The sequence below is a fragment of the Lepidochelys kempii genome, chromosome 8, assembly GCF_965140265.1.
Source record: "Lepidochelys kempii isolate rLepKem1 chromosome 8, rLepKem1.hap2, whole genome shotgun sequence".
NCBI classification, from domain to species: domain Eukaryota; kingdom Metazoa; phylum Chordata; order Testudines; family Cheloniidae; genus Lepidochelys; species Lepidochelys kempii.
The window spans coordinates 2,089,236-2,113,726 of record NC_133263.1 but is presented as its reverse complement, the minus strand read 5'-3'; the positions used below and the strand labels follow the sequence as shown (position 1 = coordinate 2,113,726).

The 24,491-nt window shown below is 46.4% G+C and overlaps 1 protein-coding gene across 1 annotated transcript; it reads right to left on the bottom strand.

Moving 5' to 3' along the window:
- Positions 1–419: 419 nt before the first annotated feature.
- On the bottom strand, positions 420–19,435 carry LOC140916427 (ovomucoid-like). Its single transcript, XM_073358076.1, has 5 exons — positions 19,342–19,435; positions 16,607–16,629; positions 7,269–7,384; positions 6,965–7,028; positions 420–446 (listed from the first exon to the last, which is right to left on the bottom strand). Exons 1-5 carry the CDS (start codon positions 19,397–19,399, stop codon positions 420–422), a joined length of 288 nt encoding a protein of 95 aa, XP_073214177.1. The 5' UTR covers positions 19,400–19,435.
- Between the last annotated feature and the right edge of the window lie 5,056 nt (positions 19,436–24,491).

The window sequence follows — 24,491 nt, the reverse complement described above, 5'->3', positions numbered from 1 at the left end:
AGTCGGTCCCCGCAGCAGGGGGAAAGCTGACCATAAGCGACGGTCCTGCTGTCCTGATCTTGCACGTATTCTGCCCGGAGCCGGTGCCTGGCTTAGTTTAGAGGAGCTAGCGGGCAGGTCTAACTCAAATATAAAGAACCTCGTGTTCTTGTGATACCATCCCCTCTCTCGTTCCATCTCTGAGTTGCTCCCGGTGCCTCCCACAGGCCCATCACAGATGGTGTCCTGTCCAATACTACATGGAATCCATCAGCCTGACCACAGGGATTCGCTCTCCCCTCATTAGGGCCTGGGGTACAGTCTGCTCCCACATTGCCTCATGAGTTCCAGCGTGTTTCTAACCCGGAGGTCCTGGTCTCCATGATGCTACATACCAGAGATTGGGGCAAGTGACAATTCATTCACAGTGAGAATTCGACTCACCCGATGACCCTGGCCGACAGCATCTGGAACACAACACAGACACAAAGGACACAATGTCAGAGAGAAACCAGCTAAAAACAGTCATCTCTGCCTAGGACAACGGAAGCAGATTGCTAACCAGCAACTGGGCCATGGGAAGGAGTCCTGCACCCTCATCCAATTGCTGTGACAAATAGAAACATGGAGAGTAATGCACCCACAGTCTGACCTGAAATCATAGAATCATAGAAAATTAGGGTTGGAAGAGACCTCAGGAGGTCAACTAGTCCAACCCCCGAATAGCATCACTGGGCCTACAATTAATTGCAGGTGCGATTGTTTGTAGTTCCCAGACTGGAGTTTGGTTAAAAGCCCATAATGGCTCCTCAGTAACATCTTCCCAAAGGAAAATGCTGTTTCTGCCATGAGCCACTTCCCTGGCTTAATCCTGACACCCAAACGTCCGTAGCTGGTGCTGAGATGCTTTTTAATAGTCGAGCCCGTGCAGAAGGTTAGAGGGTCAGACACAGAGCTCCGTACAGGCTGCAGCAAAAGTTACTCACCCTGAAAGCTGGAGAGGAGCCCCAGAGCAAGGAACACAACGACAGCTGCTGTCTTCAGGGTAGAAGTGGTTCGTGGGTCTGCTGGAGTCTGTTAGCGCTGAGCTCTGCAGATGATCTCTCAGCCCAGCCCAAGGGAGGAGATCTCATATATGTAGACAAGAGGTTGGTTCTCTCTCCACTTGGATTATGAAATCCCTGTCGAAATGGTCACTGACGCTACAAACCAATACAGTGATTGGTCATTCCCAATTCTTAATTCATCATGTCTGGCTGGTCATCTAAGCCAAACGGACATTTGGTGCCCCCTGATTTGTTGGTTGAAACTTTTGCACAAGGAGGATTGCGTGTGCCAACTAACACATAACAAATGCTTTTCTTATGAACGACACTCGTCATTGTCACATGAGCACAGGTGTTGGCATGAAGAAGAGCAGTTCACCAACCCTAATGTTAACAATCCCACATTACCGGATGCTCGTAAGTAGGGCAAGAATGTGTCTGTATCAAATACTCTTTGGGGACTGCAATAAATATTCGTGGGGAAAGGTTAAACTGCCCTGACATACATGGGTGAATTCAGCGTAAGCCTTTGTGAATCTTGACGCACCTGCAGAGGAAGGCAGATTAGTTACTTCAGGTGCGTCCAGGGCTCTGCAGGTTGCTGAGAACCGCCACCTTGCGTCCCCGTCACATTCATCTTTGCTGTCCAGCACCAGAAACCAGCATACTCCAGGGTCCGTGCGCCCTGTCCCTCGCGCACTGCCAGCCCCTTTACCATTCAAGCCCCTGCCAGTCTGTTGGTAAGAGCAGCTGGGAAATTCGATCTGGGCCAGGAGGGAGGGGAAGTGGCCACGTGGCACCAGCGTGCAGCCAGTAGCCCCGTGTCCATATGTTAATGGGCACAGGCAGAGCTCCCTCGGGGCAGCCCCGAACGAAGGCAGCAGAGAGGTCTGCTGGGATCCAGAGGAGCGGGACAAGCGGTGGCTATGCTGCATGGGGCAAGAAGGCAGCACAGACCCCACGTGGCGGGACCCCTCCGCCCCTTGTGCACCACGGAGATCGTGGCTGGGTTCAGCGTACAGGTCTCTGCAGCGGGGATCGGGAGGGGTGCGGGGTCTCTGTGGGCTATGGCACAGTGGGACACCACATGGCCGCAGTGCTGCTGCGGGGGAAGCGGTGGGATGTTCCCTTCTCTGCTCCCAAATGCAGGAGCAGCGGGGAACCGGGTAACTGTCTGGGTGCACCGGGCCCTGCTTCTGTGGAAACTGCAGAAGACATTATATACACAGAGACCATGAAACAATCTCCTGCTATTACCAGCAGGAGAGTGGGGTGGGAGGAGGTATTGTTTCATGGTCTCTGTGTATATAATGTCTTCTGCAGTTTCCACGGCATGCATCCGATGAAGTGAGCTGTAGCTCACGAAAACTAATGCTTAAATAAATTGGTTAGTCTCTAAGGTGCCACATGTCCTCCTTTTCTTTTTGCGAATACAGACTAACACGGCTGTTACTCTGAAACATCTCAGTCTGAGAATCAAAACCGGGTCCCTGAGTCATGAGAGCATAAGAACAGGCACACTGGTCAGACCAAAGGTCCATCTAGCCCAGTATTCTGTCTGCCAACAGTGGCCAATGCCAGGTGCCCCAGAGGGAATGAACAGAACAGGGAATCATCAAGTGATCCACTCCCTGTCACCATTTCCCAGCTTCTGGCAAACACAGGCTAGGGACACCATCTCTGTACATCCTCCTATCCTCCAGGACCTATCTTCCATGAATTTATCTCATTCTTTTTTGAACCTTGTTATCGTCTTGGCCTTCACAACATTCTCTGGCAAGGAGTTCCACAGGTTGACTGTGTCTTGTGTGAAAAAATACTTCCTTTTGTTTGTTTTAAACCTGCTGCCTATTAATTTCATTTGGTGACCCCTAGTTCTTGTGTTATGAGAAGGAGTATATAACACTTCCTTATTTACTTTCTCCACACCAGTTTTGATTTTATAGACCTCTATCATATCCCCCCTTAGTTGTCTTTTTTCCAAGCTGAAAAGTTCCAGTCTCATTAATCCCTCCTCATATGGCAGACGCTCCATACCCCTAATAATTTTTGTTGCCCTTTTCTGAACCTTTTCCAAGTCCAATATATCTTTTTTGAGATGGGGCGACCACATCTGCATGCAATATTCAAGATGTGGGTGCACCATGGATATATGTAGAGGCAACATGGTATTTTCTCTCTTATTATCTATCCCTTTCCTAATGATTCCCAACATTCTGTTTGCTGTTTTGACGGCCACTGCACACTGAGTGGATGTTTTCAGAGAACTCTCCACAATGACTCCAAGCTCTCTTTCTTGAGTGGTAACAGCTAATTGAGACCCATCGTTTTATATGTATAGCGGGGATGATGTTTTCCAATGTGCATTGCTTTGCATTTCTCAACGTTGAATTTCATCTGCCATTTTGTTGCCAAGTCACCCAGTTTTGTGAGGTTCTTTTGTAGCTCTTCACAGTCTGCCTGGGATTTAACTATCTTGAGTAGTTTTTGTATCATCTGCAAATTTTGCCACTTCACTGTTTATCCCTTTTTCCAGATCATTTATGAACATGTTGAATAGGACTGGCCCCAGTACAGACCCCTGGGGGACACTACTGTTCACCTCTCTCCATTCTGAAAACTGACTATTTACTCCTACCCTTTGTTTCCTATCTTTTAACCAGTTACCAATCCATGAGAGAACCTTCTCTCTTATCCCATGACTGCTTACTTTGCTTAATAGCCTTTGGCGAGGGACCTTGTCAAAGGTTTTCTGACAATCTAAGTACACTATATCCACTGGATCCCCCTTGTCCAAATGCTTGTTGACCCCCTCAAAGAGTTCTAGTAGATTGGTGAGGCATGATTTCCCTTTAAAAAACTATGTTGACTCTTCCCAAGAAATTATGTTCATCTCTGTGTCTGACAATTTTGTTCTTTACTATAGTTTCAACCAGTTTGCCAGGTACTGAAGTCAGGCTTACTGGCCTGTAATTGCCAGGGTCACCTCTGGAGCCCTTTTAAAAAATTGGCCCCACATTAACTAACCTCCAGCCATTTGGCACAGAAGCTGATTGACATGATGGGTTAGAGACTACAGTTAGTAGTCCTGCAATTTCACATTTGAGTTCCTTCAAAACTCTTGGTGAATCCCACCTCGTCCTGGTGAGTGATTACTCTTTAATTTATCAATTTGTTCCAAAACCTCCTCTGATGACACCTCAGTCTGGGACAGTTCCTCAGATTTGTCACCTAAAAAGAGTGGCTCAGGTTTAGGAATCTCCTTCAAATCCTCAGCCGTGAAGGCTGATGCAAAGAATTTGTTTAGTTTCTCCACAATGGCCTTATCGTCCTTGAGTGCTCCTTTAGCACCTTGATCGTTCAGTTCCCCACTGGTTGTTTAGCAGGCTTCCTGCTTCTGAAGTCATTGAAAAATGTTTGCTATTACTTTTTGAGTCTTTGGCTAGCTGTTCCTCAAATTCTATTTTGGCCTTCGTAATTGTATTTTTATACTTCATTTGCCAGAGTTCATGCTCCTTTCTATTTTCCTCACTAGGATTTAATTTCCACTCTTCGTAGGATGCCTCTTTTGCCTCTCACTGCTTCTCTTACTTTGTTGTTTCGCAATGGCGAAACATAATTATAATTATATTAATTATATATATTTATTATATATAATAATTATATATATATTATTAACATAAGAACAGGCACACTGGTCAGACCAAAGGTCCATCTAGCCCAGTATTCTGTCTGCCAACAGTGGCCAATGCCAGGTGCCCCAGAGGGAATGAACAGAACAGGGAATCATCAAGTGATCCACTCCCTGTCACCATTTCCCAGCTTCTGGCAAACACAGGCTAGGGACACCATCTCTGTACATCCTCCTATCCTCCATGACCTATCTTCCATGAATTTATCTCATTCTTTTTTGAACCTTGTTATCGTCTTGGCCTTCACAACATTCTCTGGCAAGGAGTTCCACAGGTTGACTGTGTCTTGTGTGAAAAAATACTTCCTTTTGTTTGTTTATAATAATATATTATTATTATTATTATATATAATAATAAATTATATATTTATTATTATAATTATATTAATTTTTAATTATATTATAATATAATTAATTATATTATATTATGGTCACTATTACCAAGCGGTCCAGCCATAGTCACCTCTTGGACCTGATCCTGTGCTCAACTTAGGACTAAATCAAGAATTACCTCTCCTCTTCTGGGTTCCAGGAGTAGCTGCTCCAAGAAGCCGTCATTTAAGGTGTCAAGAAACTTTCTCTCTGCATCCCGTCCTGAGGTGACATGAACCCAGTCAATGTGGGATAGTTGAAATCCTCGATTATTATTGAGTTTTTTATTTTAATAGCCTCTCTAATCTCCCTGAGTATTTCACAGTCACCATCACCATCCTGGTCAGGTGGTCGGTAATATGTCCCTACTGGTATATTCTTATTATTCGAGCATGGAATTACTAGCCAGAGAGATTCTATGGCACAGTTTGGTTCATTTAAGATTTTTACTTCATTGGATTCATTTGATTTCTTTCACATACAGTGCCACTCCCCCACCAGCATGACCTGTTCTGTCCTTCCGATGTATTTTGTACCCTGGTATTACTGTGTCCCAGTGATTATCCTCATTCCACCAGGTTTCTGTGATGCCTGTTATATCAATATCCTCATTGAATACGAGGCGCTCTAGTTCACCCAGCTTATTATTGGTATAGAAGCACTTTTAAATGTGTCGCTTTTTAGCTGTCTCCCGTTGCATGATGTAATTAAATGAGACTTTTTTTCATTTGACTGTTTCTCATCAGATCCTACCTGTACTTTATCATCTTCCATCCTCTCCTCCTTAATAGGACATAGACAATCTCCATTAGTAGATCCTGCCCTAAGGGATGTCTCTGTCCCAACCACGTGCTCCTCCGCACCTCTCGGCTTTCCCCCAGCCCTTAGTTTTAAAACTGCTCAACGACCTTTTTAATTTTAAGCGGCAGCAATCTGGTTCCAATCTGGTTTAGGTGGATCCCATCCTTCCTGTATAGACTCCCCCTTTCCCAAGAGTCATTTCGTGCTGCCCCTTTATACCAACCTCCCCGTTCTTTGTCTCTGACGTCTCCCTGCCCCCAAACTCTCCCGAGTCACTGGGAGTCCCCCAGGGCAGCCCAGAAGTGAGGCAGGTTCCATGCATGTGAAGAACCAAATGTGGCAGGTTGTTGTGCTGCACAGGGCATCAGCACAGCTCAGACCCCAGTCAGAGGGACTCTGCAGTCCCCTGCGCGCCATGGAGGAGACAGACAGGCTGGGCAGCTCGTGGGTCTCTGGGGCGGCAGTATTGGAAGGATCAAGGGTTTGTTGGTGTATGGGGTGTGACGCACAGCATGGATCCACATGCCCACAAGCCCTTTACACTTCCTACCCCGACAAGTAGCCCCCTGGGCCCTATGTCTGGGTTGGGGATCCTGTATCCTCCCATCCCTTGCTGTTCTCCCAGGTCAAGGCCTTTTACGTGGGCTTTGCTCACGGTCTCGTGTTGTGGTCCATGGAGAATACTCAGGCCTGGAAGGGAGTCAGACACAGGGAATGTGTCCGGGGTTTGTGTATCGATTTATCTTGTAGGAAAAGCCATGGCAGGAGGAGATATAATACTTGCCAGTCTGTGGCTCCCTTAAAGCCTGTGACTGGTTACTGCACTTTGTGTTCTCATTAACTCTGGTCTGTAAGCTGGGGAGAGCTTGTGTGAGACACGGGAGAGCAGAGTCCCTCCTTGGAAAGGGGGAAAAAACCCCACAGAGGTCACAAATTCTGCTGAGTTTGCTTTATTGCATAGACAGGTGGGGAGTCAGCGATGCTCTTAGAGGCCTGGAACCGATGGATGAGACGAGAACGTGACTCCGTGCAGGGATCTGCTCATGGGAACCAAATGCTAAAGGTCTTCTCTTGCCTTGTCCTCATTGTGTGACTTGCATTCTCCATAATGCTGAAAGCAAAGACTTCCAAGGTTTTCACTAGAGGGAAGGAGAGAGACACAGAACTCAGTGCTGCAACCTGATGGCCAAAGAGAGCAAAGCATCTGTCAAGGCCCCAGGAGGTCAAATTCACCAGAGCTTATTTGCTGACAGGAAAAATTACACTGAGGAAGTCGACCCAGCCTCTACGAGGTAAAGATATGGGCGCAGGCAGGGCCTTGAATTACCTCACAATTGTATTTTAGTTTTTGTTAGTGGGCCCTTTATTCTGATACTTACTAGACTGCTCCACAAAAGACACATTTGTTTCCATATGTCTTGCCATCAGTGCCACAGACCGGGTTGTACTCTAAGGTGCAGATTTCTGGAGGCTTCTTGTACTCACTGCAGAAACCCTACCAGGAACATTAGAATTGCTATTACAGTAATTGTCTGCATTTCAGTAGTGCCCCGATGCCCCCACTCGCCCATGGGGCTGGGCATTCTCTGAATAGAGAGGAAGGGACAGTCCCTGCCCCCCAGAGCTCACAGTACCTAATCCTGTCCCTAGTCTCTACTGACGTTCTGATTAACTGACTTCCCAATTCCCCTCTCGCTGCCAGGAGGAGCCGGGCCCATCTCCCTGGTGTAAGAGACGTTTCTGAACCCACATCACATGGTGTGTGAGCGAAGGGGCATCTCCGTAGGCATCAGATGCTAATCTGACATTACCCAGGGTACAATCTGGACTGATGAACAGCTGTGTCCCCTCAATCCTCCAACCTGGGGTGCCTTTTACTCTGCTTTGCTATGAAAGCAACCACTCCTGTTCCTACTCACACACAGCTTCCAGCATGTAAATTACTCCGAGCTGTACGGTATGAGTCCTTTGGCAAGCCACTCTTGAATTACACTGCAGGGGAAGAGCAGCAAATTTCCAGTCCCAGACATCCCCCAGAAGTGTGCATCTTGTACTGCCCAGCACCCTCCTGGACCATATAAGCTCCTATAAAGTCTGTCATTTTATTAATAGAAAATGAAATGCACAAATCCTATTGTCGCAAATGGAGTTTTCCAAACACTTCAATCCAAACACACTGGTTTAGATAAAACAAGATGCTTAACTACAGAAAGATAGATTTTAAGTGATTACAAGTCAGGAGGCATCAAAGTCAGGATTGGCTACAAGAAAATAAAAGCAAAACACCACTAATGCCTGACTTATCCAGCTAAGTGAATTCAAAGCAAAAGGTCTCTCTCACCAAATGCTTCAGCAGTCTTACTGGCTGTCATTTCCGCCAGGACCCCTCCCTCAGTCCACTGTTACTTTCCTTGTCTTTCAGGTGTTGTTGATGTCATGGGCAGAGAGAAAGGGAGGAGTAACTTGGGGAGTTTGTTCCCCATTCTTATATTTTTCCCTCTTCTTTGAGCATCATCTCCAGCTGGGGTTCATGCGACAGAAAGTTTGTGGGGATGGGAACCTCCAGCTGTTCCTTTGCCAACAAGTAAATTTCTCGCTCACAGCTTTTTTGCTGCCAAAGAATGGCCCCTTAACCACGTGATGGTCCGTTTGATTATGTAGAGACCTGGCTGAGGTGTTAGTTTGTCTTTTGTCTCTGGTTTATGACTGTTTCCCCAGATTGGGGACATGTCTTATACAGTAGAATCTTATAACTTTACATACCATGGTGTCTCACAGACTTAACAGGACAATAATGTTCAGCACATTATGAGTTTTCAAATGATCCCTTACACTGCATACTTTGTACAAAATTTATCACAGTCTTCTTAAAGGGGTGAACATAGGGGTACAGGCTGGTCTAAGAGAGGCTTCTGAACCTACATCATATAGAATGTGAGTGAAAGAGCATCTCCACAGGCAGCAGATGCTCATAAATAAAAAACCTCATGCTCTTGTCATACCGTCACCTCCTCTGTTCTGTCTCAGTTGCTCCCTGTGTCTCCCCCAGGCCCATCACAGACTGCCCTTGTCAAGGTTCCTCCCCCACTCTGAACTCTAGGGTACAGATGTGGGGACCTGCATGAAAAACCGCCTAAGCTTATCTTTACCAGCTTAGGTCAAAACTTCCCCAAGGTACAAAATATTACCCCCGTTATCCTTGGAATGGCCGCTACCACCACCAAACTAATACTGGTTACTGGGGAAGAGCTGTTTGGACGCGTCCTTCCCCCCAAAATACTTCCCAAAACCTTGCACCCTACTTCCTGGACAAGGTTTGGTAAAAAGCCTCACCAATTCGCCTAGGTGACTACAGACCCAGACCCTTGGATCTTAAGAACAATGAACAATCCTCCCAACACTTGCACTCCCCCTTTCCTGGGAAATGTTGGATAAAAAGCCTCACCAATTTGCATAGGTGACCACAGACCCAAACCCTTGGATCTGAGAACAATGAAAAAGCATTCAGTGTTTTACAAGAAGACTTTTAATAAAAAATAGAAATAAATAGAAATAAAGAAATCCCCCCTGTAAAATCAGGATGGTAGATATCTTACAGGGTAATTAGATTCAAAAACATAGAGAACCCCTCTAGGCAAAACCTTAAGTTACAAAAAAGATACACAGACAGAAATAGTTATTCTATTCAGCACAATTCTTTTCTCAGCCATTTAAAGAAATCATAATCTAACACATACCTAGCTAGATTACTTACTAAAAGTTCTAAGGCTCCATTCCTGTTCTGTCCCTGGCCAAGACGACTACAGACAGACACACAAACCCTTTGTTTCTCTCCCTCCTCCCAGCTTTTGAAAGTATCTTGTCTCCTCATTGGTCATTTTGGTCAGGTGCCAGCGAGGTTACCTTTAGCTTCTTAACCCTTTACAGGTGAGAGGAGCTTTCCCCTGGCCAGGAGGGATTTCAAAGGGGTTTACCCTTCCCTTTATATTTATGACACGCCCCCCAAATCTCAGCTAGGGTGAAACACTGGCTGGGATTTCTTCCTGGAGCTCTAGGAAAACAGAGTTAATAAGACACATGCATCTCTAAATATACTACCAAGTACATAAAGACTAACAATATTTTCCACATCTCAAGGACGATTTTAACCAGTTGATTCTGGGAAACTTTCACGGGAGAGTGCATCAGCCACTTTGTTAGAAGCTCCTGAGATGTGTTGGATGTCGAAATCAAAATCTTGGAGAGCTAAACTCCACCGAAGAAGTTTTCTGTTAGTTTCTTTGACGGTGTGAAGCCACTTTAGTGCAGCATGGTCGGTTTGCAGGTGGAAACGCCGTCCCCAAACATATGGGCGTAGCTTTTCCAGAGCGTAGACAATGGCATAACATTCTTTTTCAGTGACTGACCAGTTGCTTTCCCTCTCAGACAGTTTTTTGCTGAGAAACACTACAGGGTGGAATTCTTGATCAGGTCCTTTCTGCATTAAAACTGCTCCCACACCACGCTCGGATGCATCTGTGGTTACTAGGAACGGTTTGTCAAAGTCTGGGGCCCTTAGTACAGGGTCAGACATGAGTGTCGCTTTAAGCTTGTTAAAGGCCTTCTGACACCTTCCGGTCCACTGAACAGCATTTGGCTGTTTCTTTTTGGTTAGGTCTGTCAGTGGGGCAGCGATTTGGCTGTAGTGCGGTACAAATCGTCTGTAATAACCGGCCAAGCCTAAGAAGGATTGAACCTGTTTCTGTGACTTTGGGACAGGCCACTTTTGGATAGCATCCACTTTGGCCTGTAGGGGGCTGATAGTTCCTTGACCCACCTGGTGTCCAAGGTAAGTCACTCTGTTTAGGCCTATTTGACACTTCTTAGCCTTAACAGTTAGTCCTGCCTCCCTTATGCGCTCAAGGACTTTTTGTAGATGTTCCAGGTGGTCTGCCCAGGAATCCGAAAATATGGCCACATCGTCAAGGTAGGCGACTGCATATTCTCCTAATCCCGCTAGGAGACCATCTACAAGTCTTTGGAAAGTGGCGGGTGCATTTCGCAGCCCGAAAGGGAGTACATTAAATTCATACAGCCCGAGATGTGTGATGAAGGCTGACCTTTCCTTGGCAGATTCATCTAGCGGTACCTGCCAGTACCCCTTGGTTAAGTCCAAGGTAGAGATGAACTGGGCCCTTCCCAGTTTCTCTAATAGTTCATCTGTGCGTGGCATGGGATAGTTGTCTGGGCGAGTTACAGCATTTAGCTTACGGTAGTCCACGCAAAACGTATTTCCCCATCTGGTTTGGGAACTAGAACCACTGGAGATGCCCATGCACTTTCAGAGGGGCGGATTACACCCATCTGTAACATATCCTGGATCTCCCGTTCTATAGCAGTTTTAGCTTGAGGAGACACCCGGTAAGGGTGGACCCTAATTGGGTGAGCATTACCTGTGTCAATGGAGTGGTATGCCCGTTCAGTCAGTCCTGGGGTGGCTGAGAACGTTGGCGCGTAGCTAGTGCACAGCTCCTGGATCTGCTGTCGCTGCATACGCCCAAGGGTCATGGAGAGGTTCACCTCTTCCACACCACCAGCACATTTCCCTTCGTAGTAAACACCTTCAGGCCACTCAGCGTCGTCTCCTCCCTGGGCTGTAAACTGACAAACCTTTAATTCTCTGGAATAAAAGGGCTTTAGAGAATTAATATGGTACACCTTAGGCTTTCGGTTGGAGGTGGGGAATGCTATGAGATAATTAACAGCTCCCAGGCGCTCCTGGACCACGAATGGCCCTTCCCACGATGCTTCCATTTTATGGGCCTGGAGCGCCTTTAAGACCATGACCTGGTCTCCTACTTTGAAGGAACGCTCTCTGGCATGTTTATCATACCAGGCTTTTTGCTCTTTTTGAGCATCCTGTAAGTTTTCTCTAGCAAGGGCTAAAGAGGTTCGGAGGGTGTTTTGTAGGTTGGTTACAAAGTCCAGAATGTTAGTTCCTGGAGAAGGTGTAAATCCCTCCCATTGCTGCTTCACCAACTGCAATGGCCCCTTAACCTCACGGCCATATACAAGTTCAAATGGGGAAAACCCTAAACTGGGATGTGGTACAGCTCTGTAGGCAAAGAGCAACTGCTGCAATACTAGGTCCCAATCATTGGAGTGCTCATTTACGAATTTACGTATCATGGCCCCCAAAGTTCCATTAAACTTCTCCACCATGCCATTTGTTTGATGATGGTAAGGAGTGGCAACCAAGTGATTTACCCCATGAGCTTCCCAAAGGTTTTTCATAGTTCCTGCCAGGAAATTAGTCCCTGCATCTGTGAGGATGTCGGAGGGCCAATCTACCCTGGCAAAAATGTCTGCTAGTGCCTGGCACACACTTTTAGCCCTGGTGTTGCTTAGAGCTACTGCTTCCGGCCATCGGGTGGCAAAATCCATGAAAGTCAGTATGTACTGCTTTCCTCTGGGTGTCTTTTTCGGAAAAGGACCCAGAATATCCACAGCTACTCGCTGAAATGGAACTTCAATGATGGGGAGTGGCTGGAGAGGAGCTTTGACCTGGTCTTGGGGTTTTCCCACTCTTTGGCACACCTCACAAGACTGGACATAGGTAGAAACATCCTTGCCCATTCCCTCCCAGTGGAATGACCCCCCCAAACGGTCTTTGGTCCTGTTCACCCCAGCATGGCCACTAGGGTGATCATGGGCTAAGCTCAAGAGCTTGGCCCGGTATTTAGTTGGAACTACCAACTGTCTCTGAGGATGCCAGTCTTCCTGGTGTCCCCCAGAAAGAGTTTCCTTGTATAAAAGTCCTCTTTCTACAACAAACCTGGATCGATTAGAAGAGCTGAGAGGCGGTGGGTTGCTCCGTGCCGCCGTCCAAGCTCTCTGGAGGCTTTCATCTGCTTCCTGTTCGGTCTGGAACTGTTCCCTTGATGCTGGAGACATCAGTTCCTCATGGGATTGTGGACCTAGGCTTGGTCCCTCTGGAAGCGATATAGGGGATGGAGCTGTTTCTGTTGACTGTGAACCGCTCTCCGCTGGTGCACTATGTTGGGATTCAGGCTCCGGCTGAGCCTCTTGTGTAGGGTTATCGGCTGCTGCCAGTTCAGGTTCGGTGGGGCCCTCTGGTGTTGAGGTTGCGAGTACTGGATTCAGTGCTGACACGGGGTCTGGTGTTGGTTGTTCGGCTGGTTCCGGTTCTGGGACTGGTTCCGTCTGGGTCTCTGGGACTGGATCCACTACTGCTGTTGCAGACATTGGCCTGGGGTCCAGGTCCATCACCTCTGACTGGGTCCTGATAGAAGTTTCCGGAACAGAGCTAGGCCTCACGGCTTGTTTAGCCTGGTTGCGGGTGACCATTCCCACCCTCTTGGCCTGCTTCACATGATTGGCCAAGTCTTCCCCCAACAGCATGGGGATGGGATAATCATCATAGACTGCAAAAGTCCACATTCCTGACCAGCCCTTGTACTGGACAGGCAACTTGGCTGTAGGCAAATTGAAAGAGTTGGACTTGAAGGGTTGAATCGTCACTTGGATCTCTGGGTTGATTAAATTGGGGTCCACTAAGGAAGCATGGATAGCTGACACTTGTGCTCCGGTGTCCCTCCACGCGGTGACCTTCTTCCCGCCCACACTCACAGTTTCCCTCCGCTCCAAGGGTATCTGGGAGGTATCTGGGCCTGTGGACCTCTGGTGTGATTCCGGTGCAATGAACTGTAATCTGTTGGGGTTCTTGGGGCAGTTGGCCTTTACATGCCCCAGCTCGTTACACTTAAAACATCGTCCAGCTGACGGGTCACTGGGACGAGGAGGGTTGCTGGAGAATGGGGTGGTGGGACGATAAGGGGTCTGGAGGGTTCTTTGGGAGGTAGGTGGGGCTTTGGGCGGCCCCCGGTAATAGGGTGTGGTCTGGGGTGGTCCCTTCTGGTCTCCGCTCCAACTGCGACCAGTTTTCTTCTTCTCTGCCACCTCCACCCATCTGGCTCCAATCTCTCCTGCCTCGATTACAGTTTTGGGTTTCCCATCTAGGATGTATCTTTCTATTTCCTCAGGAACACCCTCTAAGAATTGTTCCATTTGCATTAGGAAGGGCAAATTTACTGGAGATTCAACACTTGCTCCTGATATCCAGGCATCCCAATGTTTCACAATGTGGTAGGCATGTCGGGTAAATGACATGTCTGGTTTCCACCTTAGGGCTCGGAACCTCCGACGAGACTGCTCGGGTGTTATCCCCATTCTGACTCTCGCCTTGGATTTAAACAGTTCATACTTGTTCATGTGTTCTTTAGGCATTTCAGCTGCCACCTCAGCTAAGGGTCCACTGAGCTGCGGCCTCAGCTCTACCATGTATTGGTCAGTAGAGATGTTGTACCCAAGGCAGGCCCTTTCGAAGTTTTCTAAGAAGGCCTCAGTATCATCACCTGCCTTGTAGGTGGGGAACTTTCTGGGATGGGAAGTGGTACCTGGAGAAGGATTGCTAGGGTTTGTTGGTATATTCTGCTGGGCCTTTATCCTCTCCACCTCCTCCACATGCTTCCTTGCCTCCATTTCCCTCTTGTGGGCAGCCTCCTGTACCTCCTCCTTCAGCCGCATGAGTTCTATCTGTCTTTCATGTTCCCTTTGTTTTTCCTCAGCCTGAAATTTGGCTAATTCCAGCTGTAGTCGAGCTGAGGATTTGGTCATTCTAACCTCTCTGTTTTTAACTAACTTTACACCTGAGGTTTAGAAATAAACAAACAAAACTTGGCTGTAAAATTTTGCTGTGCTGGAATAGAATACCTATTCTCTGATAGTGATTGTCAGCCTACAGAAAAAGACAATTCCCTTGTCTCTGCTCTGGGCCCAAATTAAAGCAAAAAACCTCCAACTACTTGGAAACCTGCTTACCCAGCCCAACGAAGAAAAGAAAAAAAAAATTTCTTTTCAAACCTGTGCTCCTTGTAAAACAAAAAAAAAAATCAAAATCCTAAAAAAAACCCTGCCACTTTTGTCTCCAGGCAAATGGGTAGAGCACACACCCCCTATTTACTTTTAGGAAGAAAAGAAAAAAAAAACAAACCTCTGGGTTGGAAGACTGTGAATTTCCCTGCAGGAGTTAAGTACCCTGCCTCCAGGCAAATGAAACCTGCAATTCACAAGATAATCCCCTTTTGTCTCTGCTTGGCCACAAAGCAGAGAGAAACCAAGCTGCTTTCAGTTTCAAAGCTGCCTTCTGGACTTCCTAAAAATTCCTTTTTAAAATCTGTATTTCTAGTTCAAAAAATCTCAACTGGATCTCAAAATGATTTCAGGTTAATCCCACCACTGTGCCACCATGTCAAGGTTCCTCCCCCACTCTGAACTCTAGGGTACAGATGTGGGGACCTGCATGAAAAACCGCCTAAGCTTATCTTTACCAGCTTAGGTCAAAACTTCCCCAAGGTACAAAATATTACCCCCGTTATCCTTGGAATGGCCGCTACCACCACCAAACTAATACTGGTTACTGGGGAAGAGCTGTTTGGACGCGTCCTTCCCCCCAAAATACTTCCCAAAACCTTGCACCCTACTTCCTGGACAAGGTTTGGTAAAAAGCCTCACCAATTCGCCTAGGTGACTACAGACCCAGACCCTTGGATCTTAAGAACAATGAACAATCCTCCCAACACTTGCACTCCCCCTTTCCTGGGAAATGTTGGATAAAAAGCCTCACCAATTTGCATAGGTGACCACAGACCCAAACCCTTGGATCTGAGAACAATGAAAAAGCATTCAGTGTTTTACAAGAAGACTTTTAATAAAAAATAGAAGTAAATAGAAATAAAGAAATCCCCCCTGTAAAATCAGGATGGTAGATATCTTACAGGGTAATTAGATTCAAAAACATAGAGAACCCCTCTAGGCAAAACCTTAAGTTACAAAAAAGATACACAGACAGAAATAGTTATTCTATTCAGCACAATTCTTTTCTCAGCCATTTAAAGAAATCATAATCTAACACATACCTAGCTAGATTACTTACTAAAAGTTCTAAGGCTCCATTCCTGTTCTGTCCCTGGCCAAGACGACTACAGACAGACACACAAACCCTTTGTTTCTCTCCCTCCTCCCAGCTTTTGAAAGTATCTTGTCTCCTCATTGGTCATTTTGGTCAGGTGCCAGCGAGGTTACCTTTAGCTTCTTAACCCTTTACAGGTGAGAGGAGCTTTCCCCTGGCCAGGAGGGATTTCAAAGGGGTTTACCCTTCCCTTTATATTTATGACAGCCCTGTACAATAGTCTATGGAATCCATCACTCTGACCCCATGGCTTACGTCTACTCGGCAGTGAGACACTCCTGGCTAGCTCAGGTCAGCTGACTTGGGCTCGGGCTGTACAATTGCTGTGTAGACATTTGGGCTTGGGCTGGAGCCCGAGCTTTGGTACCCCACGAGGGGAGAGGATCCCAGAGCCCGAACATCTATACCGCAATTTTTAGGCCTGCAGCCCAAGCCCCCTGAGCCCATGTCAGCTCAGCCAGTCCAGCCATGGCCAGGCCCTGGATCTTTTGTTCCAGTGTAGATGTACCCAGGGATTCTCAGCCTCAGAGATTCACTCTCCCCTGGCTCGGGCATGAGGTAGACTCTGCTTCTGCTTTGAGTCATGAGTTCTAGCATGTTTCTAACCCAGAGATCATGGTCCCTATGATGTTACAAGCCAGAGACTGAGGAAAGTGATTATTAATGAACAGGGAGAGTTCGACTTACCTTACCAGCCTGGCCAGCAGCATCTGGAACAAAACATACAGACAGAATGAGACTGTTTCAGATTCTCTCGCCCATCCTGGTGCTGGTGTTATTGATGTCCCGAGTTCTGACCAAGTCTCTCTCTTTACTTTGGTACAGAGCCTTTTCAAATGTTCTGGTATGGGGTTGTGCCACTAGGGATGTCAGCTCTTGTATACCTGTATTAACTGAATTGACGTCGCAAAGGAGGAACGGAGGAAGGAAGAGGCAAACATTCTTGGGACGTTCCAGAGTGATCCTACTCTAGACAGGTGTCTCCTCTACAGGATCTCACCCTCACCTTTGCAGGAGGCTGGGGAGTTTCCTACTTTTCCAGGAACTTCTGAGAAGATATCAGTGCTATTTGTTTTAACCCTTCTCCTTCTGGATGAAGGGTAACACTGTATCTACTCACTCAATTCAGTGAAAGGGTTCAGAAAACATTCATGTTGTCAGCAAGACTTAATCATAAAAATGCAAAGAACTTTCTTTCTTTCTTTCTTTCTTTCTTTCTTTCTTTCTTTCTTTCTTTCTTTCTTTCTTTCTTTCTTTCTTTGGAGTTTCATGGGGGATCAGTTCAACCATATAGCGGGATCATGCTTGTCTTAAGCCACCTATAATAAAACAACACCCACATGTTGATCTCCTCTTTAGCTTTTGAAACACAGGCCCCTGCCACTTGAGCCTAAGGACTAGCTCTGTTAGCTGCCAGCTCCATAATACCCTGATGTTCTTTCAAAGCTACATCCAGCCAACAGAGGCCAAGAAACATTCATTGACACCAGTGGTAGCAGGATTGGACCCAAAACTATCCACAACAAAAGTGGTTAATGGCTTTGCTTTCCAAAGCCTGTTACGGAGTCCTGCATTTCAGAGGCATTTCATACCACAGCCACTTTTCTGCCATTGGGTTCTCCTGTTCTCAACAGGCTGCCTAGTCCATTCATTGACACTGTCAGGTGCTGGCCTCTCACATTGACTCCACTTCAGGTGTCTCTGTTGTTCCCTGATCTCTCTTGAAGTGTGCGGGGTTTCCTGGTTCTGCTTCTTGGTCCTGCTAATTAGGGGCTCTGTTGGGAAACTTGTGATCTAGGTCTTCAGGAGTCCATTTTCAAAGAGCCAACCTAGAGCAATAGGGATTGAATTGTGCCTCGGTGCCTTCGGGAGCAGCCTGCTTTGTCTCTCTCTGTGTTTTGGGTTCTTGTGTGTTAGGGTTCTGGATTCTGAGAAATCATGTCGTAGTACATTACAAGCATCCAGAAAGAGAGTTTTACATTTTACTCTAACATCCATTTGGATGGTGTGACCATAACACTGCACACTCTGCCACGGACCCTGTCTGGTCCGTTCATTGACACTGTCTGAAAAATACCAGAACACTAACGGTTGTGTCTCAGCAGCTATTTTGCAGGATCCAGGATCTCACGGGCATCCATAAAAACCTCAGCAGCTTTTGACTCTCTCTCGCTCCGTATCTGATGAAGTGAGCTGTAGCTCACGAAAGCTTATGCTCAAATAAATTGGTTAGTCTCTAAGGTGCCACAAGTCCTCCTGTTCTTTTTGCGAATACAGACTAATGCGGCTGCTACTCTGAAACCTCCATTATTTGAGTGTCTCTTCAGAGTTAAGCCATAGCACAGAGTTACATCAACAATTACTCAATTCTAATGAGACGTTTCATTCTGAACAGGTCTGACTCTGTTAATGAAACTCTATCCAATTGACTAAGATCTCAGCCCCCCAAGTGACGATTATCTGTATTAAGGAGCTATGGATAACGGGATCATCCAGCATTACAAGGTAGGGATTTAACCCCAACAAAGCAAATGTTTGGAGAGGATCTAAATCCTCCGCTTTCTACTTTGGCAATGCCATAGATCTTGTCATGCTAATAAAGTATCGTTGAACTGGATTAATTCAGGGCATAAAGCAACTCCTATGTAATACAAGGTAAGAAGAAATTTTTCCTGTGGGAAGCTTCCCTCAGAACTGCTGAGGGCCTTGTACATCGCTCTAAATACACTGGCACAGGCTAGTGTTGGAAACAGAGATTGGGTAGAAGGGTGCCTGGTCTGATCCAGGGTGGGAATTTTTGACTCCTGATGGTAGGGTAAGTAGATAAAAATTGTGAAAAACTGGGGGGAAGGGGAGGGGAAATAGGCACCTATATAAGAAAAAGCCCCCAATATTGGGAGTGTCCCTATAAAGTCGATACATCTGGTCACCCTACCTAATGGCCTCTTTGTGGAGTTTCTTAATAAACAATGACAGGAATTAAAATTATGTAGGCAACTAGATCAAGAATTTTACTGCCAACCAACCCCCTTGTCCCCAACAAAATAATCAGAAAACAACTAGAACCGTGGATGAGAAGAAATTCCAAAAGAAAGGGGATTCCATGGATGTTTGTTTTCTAGGGGCTGTGAATCTTTTGAGCTGCCTCGGTTTCTGGCAGAGTCAGTGAGATCCCAGTCCATAGAGAAGCCCGGGAACAGCCCTTCCGAGCTCTGGGATCCGTGCAGGGAGGTCAGCGCTCCAGGAATCAGCCTGCTGCTCAATGTCCAGGCTGTGCAGCGGCATCTCAGAAATAAACCAGCTGCTCCTGGAATCAGCCACTGTGGGGGTGTGCGAACCCCTATAGAGATGAGAGTGAGGCTGGCCCCATCCTTTCGGGGATAGGGCAGGGTTCAGCACAGGCTACAGCCAAAGTGACTCACCTGAGTAGAAGCAGCAAAGTGCCAGAGCGAAGAGCAGAACGGCCCCTGTTATCTTCATGGCGGACGTGGCTGTCTGGTCTGCAGTGGGCTCTTGGTGCTCTGCTCCCTCAGTAAACCCCCCACACAGAGCCCCACTATATATAGGGTGTCGGAGAACCCACCTTCATTGTGACTCACCCGAAATACTCACTCACAACTCCGGCAACCGGAAGCAAAGCTCTCAGTGGGAATGCCAAGCTGTGAACAATGTTTCCTCCACAACAAGTTTCCAGGATAAGTTGGAGGAAAAGTCACACCCTTGATTTGGTGAATAATGGAGTAGTTATGTGGGCTGAGTGCTCACCATGGCGCACATGGGCAGCCAAACCTGGACATTCCTGATTGTCAGGACTGTGAGTGTGGAACATATTCGTCACGCTGCACGTTAAAGGCACCGAGCCAGCAAAGCACCTGTGTTACCAGCCTCTTCCGGCTATTACCAGCAGGAGAGTGGGGTGGGAGGAGGTATTGTTTCATGGTCTCTGTGTATATAATGTCTGCTGCAGTTTCCACAGTATGCATCCGATGAAGTGAGCTGTAGCTCACGAAAGCTCATGCTCAAATAAATTGGTTAGTCTCTAAGGTGCCACAAGTACTCCTTTTCTTTTTGCGAATACAGACTAACACGGCTGTTACTCTGAAACATCTCAGTCTGAGAATCAAAACCGGGTCCCTGAGTCATGAGAGCATAAGAACAGGCACACTGGTCAGACCAAAGGTCCATCTAGCCCAGTATTCTGTCTGCCAACAGTGGCCAATGCCAGGTGCCCCAGAGGGAATGAACAGAACAGGGAATCATCAAGTGATCCACTCCCTGTCACCATTTCCCAGCTTCTGGCAAACACAGGCCTAGGGACACCATCTCTGTACATCCTCCTATCCTCCATGACCTATCTTCCATGAATTTATCTCATTCTTTTTTGAACCTTGTTATTGTCTTGGCCTTCACAACATTCTCTGGCAAGGAGTTCCACAGGTTGACTGTGTCTTGTGTGAAAAAATACTTCCTTTTGTTTGTTTTAAACCTGCTGCCTATTAATTTCATTTGGTGACCCCTAGTTCTTGTGTTATGAGAAGGAGTATATAACACTTCCTTATTTACTTTCTCCACGCCAGTTTTGATTTTATAGACCTCTATCATATCCCCCCTTAGTTGTCTTTTTTCCAAGCTGAAAAGTTCCAGTCTCATTAATCCCTCCTCATATGGCAGACGCTCCATACCCCTAATAATTTTTGTTGCCCTTTTCTGAACCTTTTCCAAGTCCAATATATCTTTTTTGAGATGGGGTGACCACATCTGCACGCAGTATTCAAGATGTGGGTGCACCATGGATATATGTAGAGGCAACATGGTATTTTCTCTCTTATTATCTATCCCTTTCCTAATGATTCCCAACATTCTGTTTGCTGTTTTGACGGCCACTGCACACTGAGTGGATGTTTTCAGAGAACTCTCCACAATGACTCCAAGCTCTCTTTCTTGAGTGGTAACAGCTAATTGAGACCCATCGTTTTATATGTATAGCGGGGATGATGTTTTCCAATGTGCATTGCTTTGCATTTATCAACGTTGAATTTCATCTGCCATTTTGTTGCCAAGTCACCCAGTTTTGTGAGATTCTTTTGTAGCTCTTCACAGTCTGCCTGGGATTTAACTATCTTGAGTAGTTTTTGTATCATCTGCAAATTTTGCCACTTCACTGTTTATCCCTTTTTCCAGATCATTTATGAACATGTTGAATAGGACTGGCCCCAGTACAGACCCCTGGGGGACACCACTGTTCACCTCTCTCCATTCTGAAAACTGACTATTTACTCCTACCCTTTGTTTCCTATCTTTTAACCAGTTACCAATCCATGAGAGAACCTTCTCTCTTATCCCATGACTGCTTACTTTGCTTAATAGCCTTTGGCGAGGGACCTTGTCAAAGGTTTTCTGACAATCTAAGTACACTATATCCACTGGATCCCCCTTGTCCAAATGCTTGTTGACCCCCTCAAAGAGTTCTAGTAGATTGGTGAGGCATGATTTCCCTTTAAAAAACTATGTTGACTCTTCCCAAGAAATTATGTTCATCTCTGTGTCTGACAATTTTGTTCTTTACTATAGTTTCAACCAGTTTGCCAGGTACTGAAGTCAGGCTTACTGGCCTGTAATTGCCAGGGTCACCTCTGGAGCCCTTTTAAAAAATTGGCCCCACATTAACTAACCTCCAGCCATTTGGCACAGAAGCTGATTGACATGATGGGTTAGAGACTACAGTTAGTAGTCCTGCAATTTCACATTTGAGTTCCTTCAAAACTCTTGGTGAATCCCACCTCGTCCTGGTGAGTGATTACTCTTTAATTTATCAATTTGTTCCAAAACCTCCTCTGATGACACCTCAGTCTGGGACAGTTCCTCAGATTTGTCACCTAAAAAGAGTGGCTCAGGTTTAGGAATCTCCTTCAAATCCTCAGCCGTGAAGGCTGATGCAAAGAATTTGTTTAGTTTCTCCACAATGGCCTTATCGTCCTTGAGTGCTCCTTTAGCACCTTGATCGTTCAGTTCCCCACTGGTTGTTTAGCAGGCTTCCTGCTTCTGATGTCATTAAAAAAATGTTTGCTATTACTTTTTGAGTCTTTGGCTAGCTGTTCCTCAAATTCTATTTTGGCCTTCGTAATTGTATTTTTATACTTCATTTGCCAGAGTTCATGCTCCTTTCTATTTTCCTCACTAGGATTTAATTTCCACTCTTCGTAGGATGCCTCTTTTGCCTCTCACTGCTTCTCTTACTTTGTTGTTTCGCCATGGCGGCTCTTTTTCGGTTCTCTTACTTTGTTTTTTAATTTGGGGTAGACATTTAAGTTGAGCCTCTATTATGGTGTCTTTAAAAAGTTTCCATGCAGCTTGCAGGGATTTTACTTTTGGTGCTGTACCCTTTAATTTCTGTTTAACTAACCTCCTTGTTTTTGTGTCGTTCCCCTTTCTGAAACTAAATGCTACAGTGTTGGGCTGCTGTGGTGTTTTCCCCGCCACAGGGATGTTAAATTTAAGTATATTATGGTCACTACTACCAAGCGGTCCAGCCATAGTCACCTCTTGGACCTGATCCTGTGCTCCACTTAGGACTAAATCAAGAATTGCCTCTCCTCTTGTGGGTTCCAGGAGTAGCTGCTCCAAGAAGCCGTCATTTAAGGTGTCAAGAAACTTTCTCTCTGCATCCCGTCCCGAGGTGACATGAACCCAGTCAATATGGGATAGTTGAAATCCTCAATTATTATTGAGTTTTTTATTTTAATAGCCTCTCTAATCTCCCTGAGTATTTCACAGTCACCATCACCATCCTGGTCAGGTGGTCGGTAATATGTCCCTACTGGTATATTCTTATTATTCGAGCATGGAATTACTAGCCAGAGAGATTCTATGGCACAGTTTGGTTCATTTAAGATTTTTACTTCATTGGATTCATTTGATTTCTTTCACATACAGTGCCCCTCCCCCACCAGCATGACCTGTTCTGTCCTTCCGATGTATTTTGTACCCTGGTATTACTGTGTCCCAGTGATTATCCTCATTCCACCAGGTTTCTGTGATGCCTGTTATATCAATATCCTCATTGAATACGAGGCGCTCTAGTTCACCCAGCTTATTATTGGTATAGAAGCACTTTTAAAATGTGTCGCTTTTTAGCTGTCTCCCGTTGCATGACGTAATTAAATGAGACTTTTTTTCATTTGACTGTTTCTCATCAGATCCTACCTGTACTTTATCATCTTCCATCCTCTCCTCCTTAATAGGACATAGCCAATCTCCATTAGTAGATCCTGCCCTAAGGGACGTCTCTGTCCCAACCACGTGCTCCTCCGCACCTCTCGGCTTTCCCCCAGCCCTTAGTTTTAAAACTGCTCAACGACCGTTTTAATTTTAAGTGGCAGCAATCTGGTTCCAGTCTGGTTTAGGTGGATCCCATCCTTCCTGTATAGACTCCCCCTTTCCCAAGAGTCATTTCGGGCTGCCTCTTTATACCAACCTCCCCGTTCTTTGTCTCTGACGTCTCCCTGCCCCCAGACTCTCATGAGTCACTGGGAGTCCCCCAGGGCAGCCCAGAAGTGAGGCAGCTTCCATGCACGTGAAGAACCAAATGTGGAAGGATGTTGGTCTGCTGCACAGCGCAGCTCAGACTCCAGTCAGAGGGACTCTGCAATCCCCTGGGTGCCATGGAGGAGACGGACAGGCTGGGCAGCTCGTGGGTCTCTGGGGGGGCAGTATCGGAAGGATCAAGGGTTTGTTGGTGTGTAGGGTGTGACGCACAGCATGGATCCACATGCCCACAAGCCCTTTACACCTCCCACCCCGACAAGTAGCCCCCTGGGCCCTATGTCTGGGTTGGGGATCCTGTATCCTCCCATCCCTTGCTGTTCTCCCAGGTCAAGGCCTTTTACGTGGGCTTTGCTCACGGTCTCGTGTTGTGGTCCATGGAGAATACTCAGGCCTGGAAGGGAGTCAGACACAGGGAATGTGTCCGGGGTTTGTGTATCGATTTATCTTGTAGGAAAAGCCATGGCAGGAGGAGATATAATACTTGCCAGTCTGTGGCTCCCTTAAAGCCTGTGACTGGTTACTGCACTTTGTGTTCTCATTAACTCTGGTCTGTAAGCTGGGGAGAGCTTGTGTGAGACACGGGAGAGCAGAGTCCCTCCTTGGAAAGGGGGAAAAAACCCCACAGAGGTCACAAATTCTGCTGAGTTTGCTTTATTGCATAGACAGGTGGAGAGTCAGCGATGCTCTTAGAGGCCTGGAACCGATGGATGAGACGAGAACGTGACTCCGTGCAGGGATCTGCTCATGGGAACCAAATGCTAAAGGTCTTCTCTTTCCTTGTCCTCATTGTGCGACTTGCATTCTCCATAATGCTGAAAGCAAAGACTTCCAAGGTTTTCACTAGAGGGAAAGAGAGAGACACAGAACTCAGTGCTGCAACCTGATGGCCAAAGAGAGCAAAGCATCTGTCAAGGCCCCAGGAGGTCAAATTCACCAGAGCTTATTTGCTGACAGGAAAAATTACACTGAGGAAGTCGACCCAGCCTCTACGAAGTAAAGATATGGGCGCAGGCAGGGCCTTGAATTA

What these genes read in the sequence shown, in the direction of transcription:
- LOC140916427 (XM_073358076.1), bottom strand. Translation starts at nt 19,399, where the DNA reads ATGAAGATAACAGGGGCCGTTCTGCTCTTCGCTCTGGCACTTTGCTGC. An exon ending in ACTTTGCTGCTTCTACTCAG is followed by an intron (nt 16,630 to 19,341) that starts GTGAGTCACTTT and finishes GTTTTGTTCCAG; the next exon opens with ATGCTGCTGGCCAGGCTGGT. An exon ending in CTGCTGGCCAGGCTGGTAAG is followed by an intron (nt 7,385 to 16,606) that starts GTAAGTCGAACT and finishes TGTTCCTGGTAG; the next exon opens with GGTTTCTGCAGTGAGTACAA.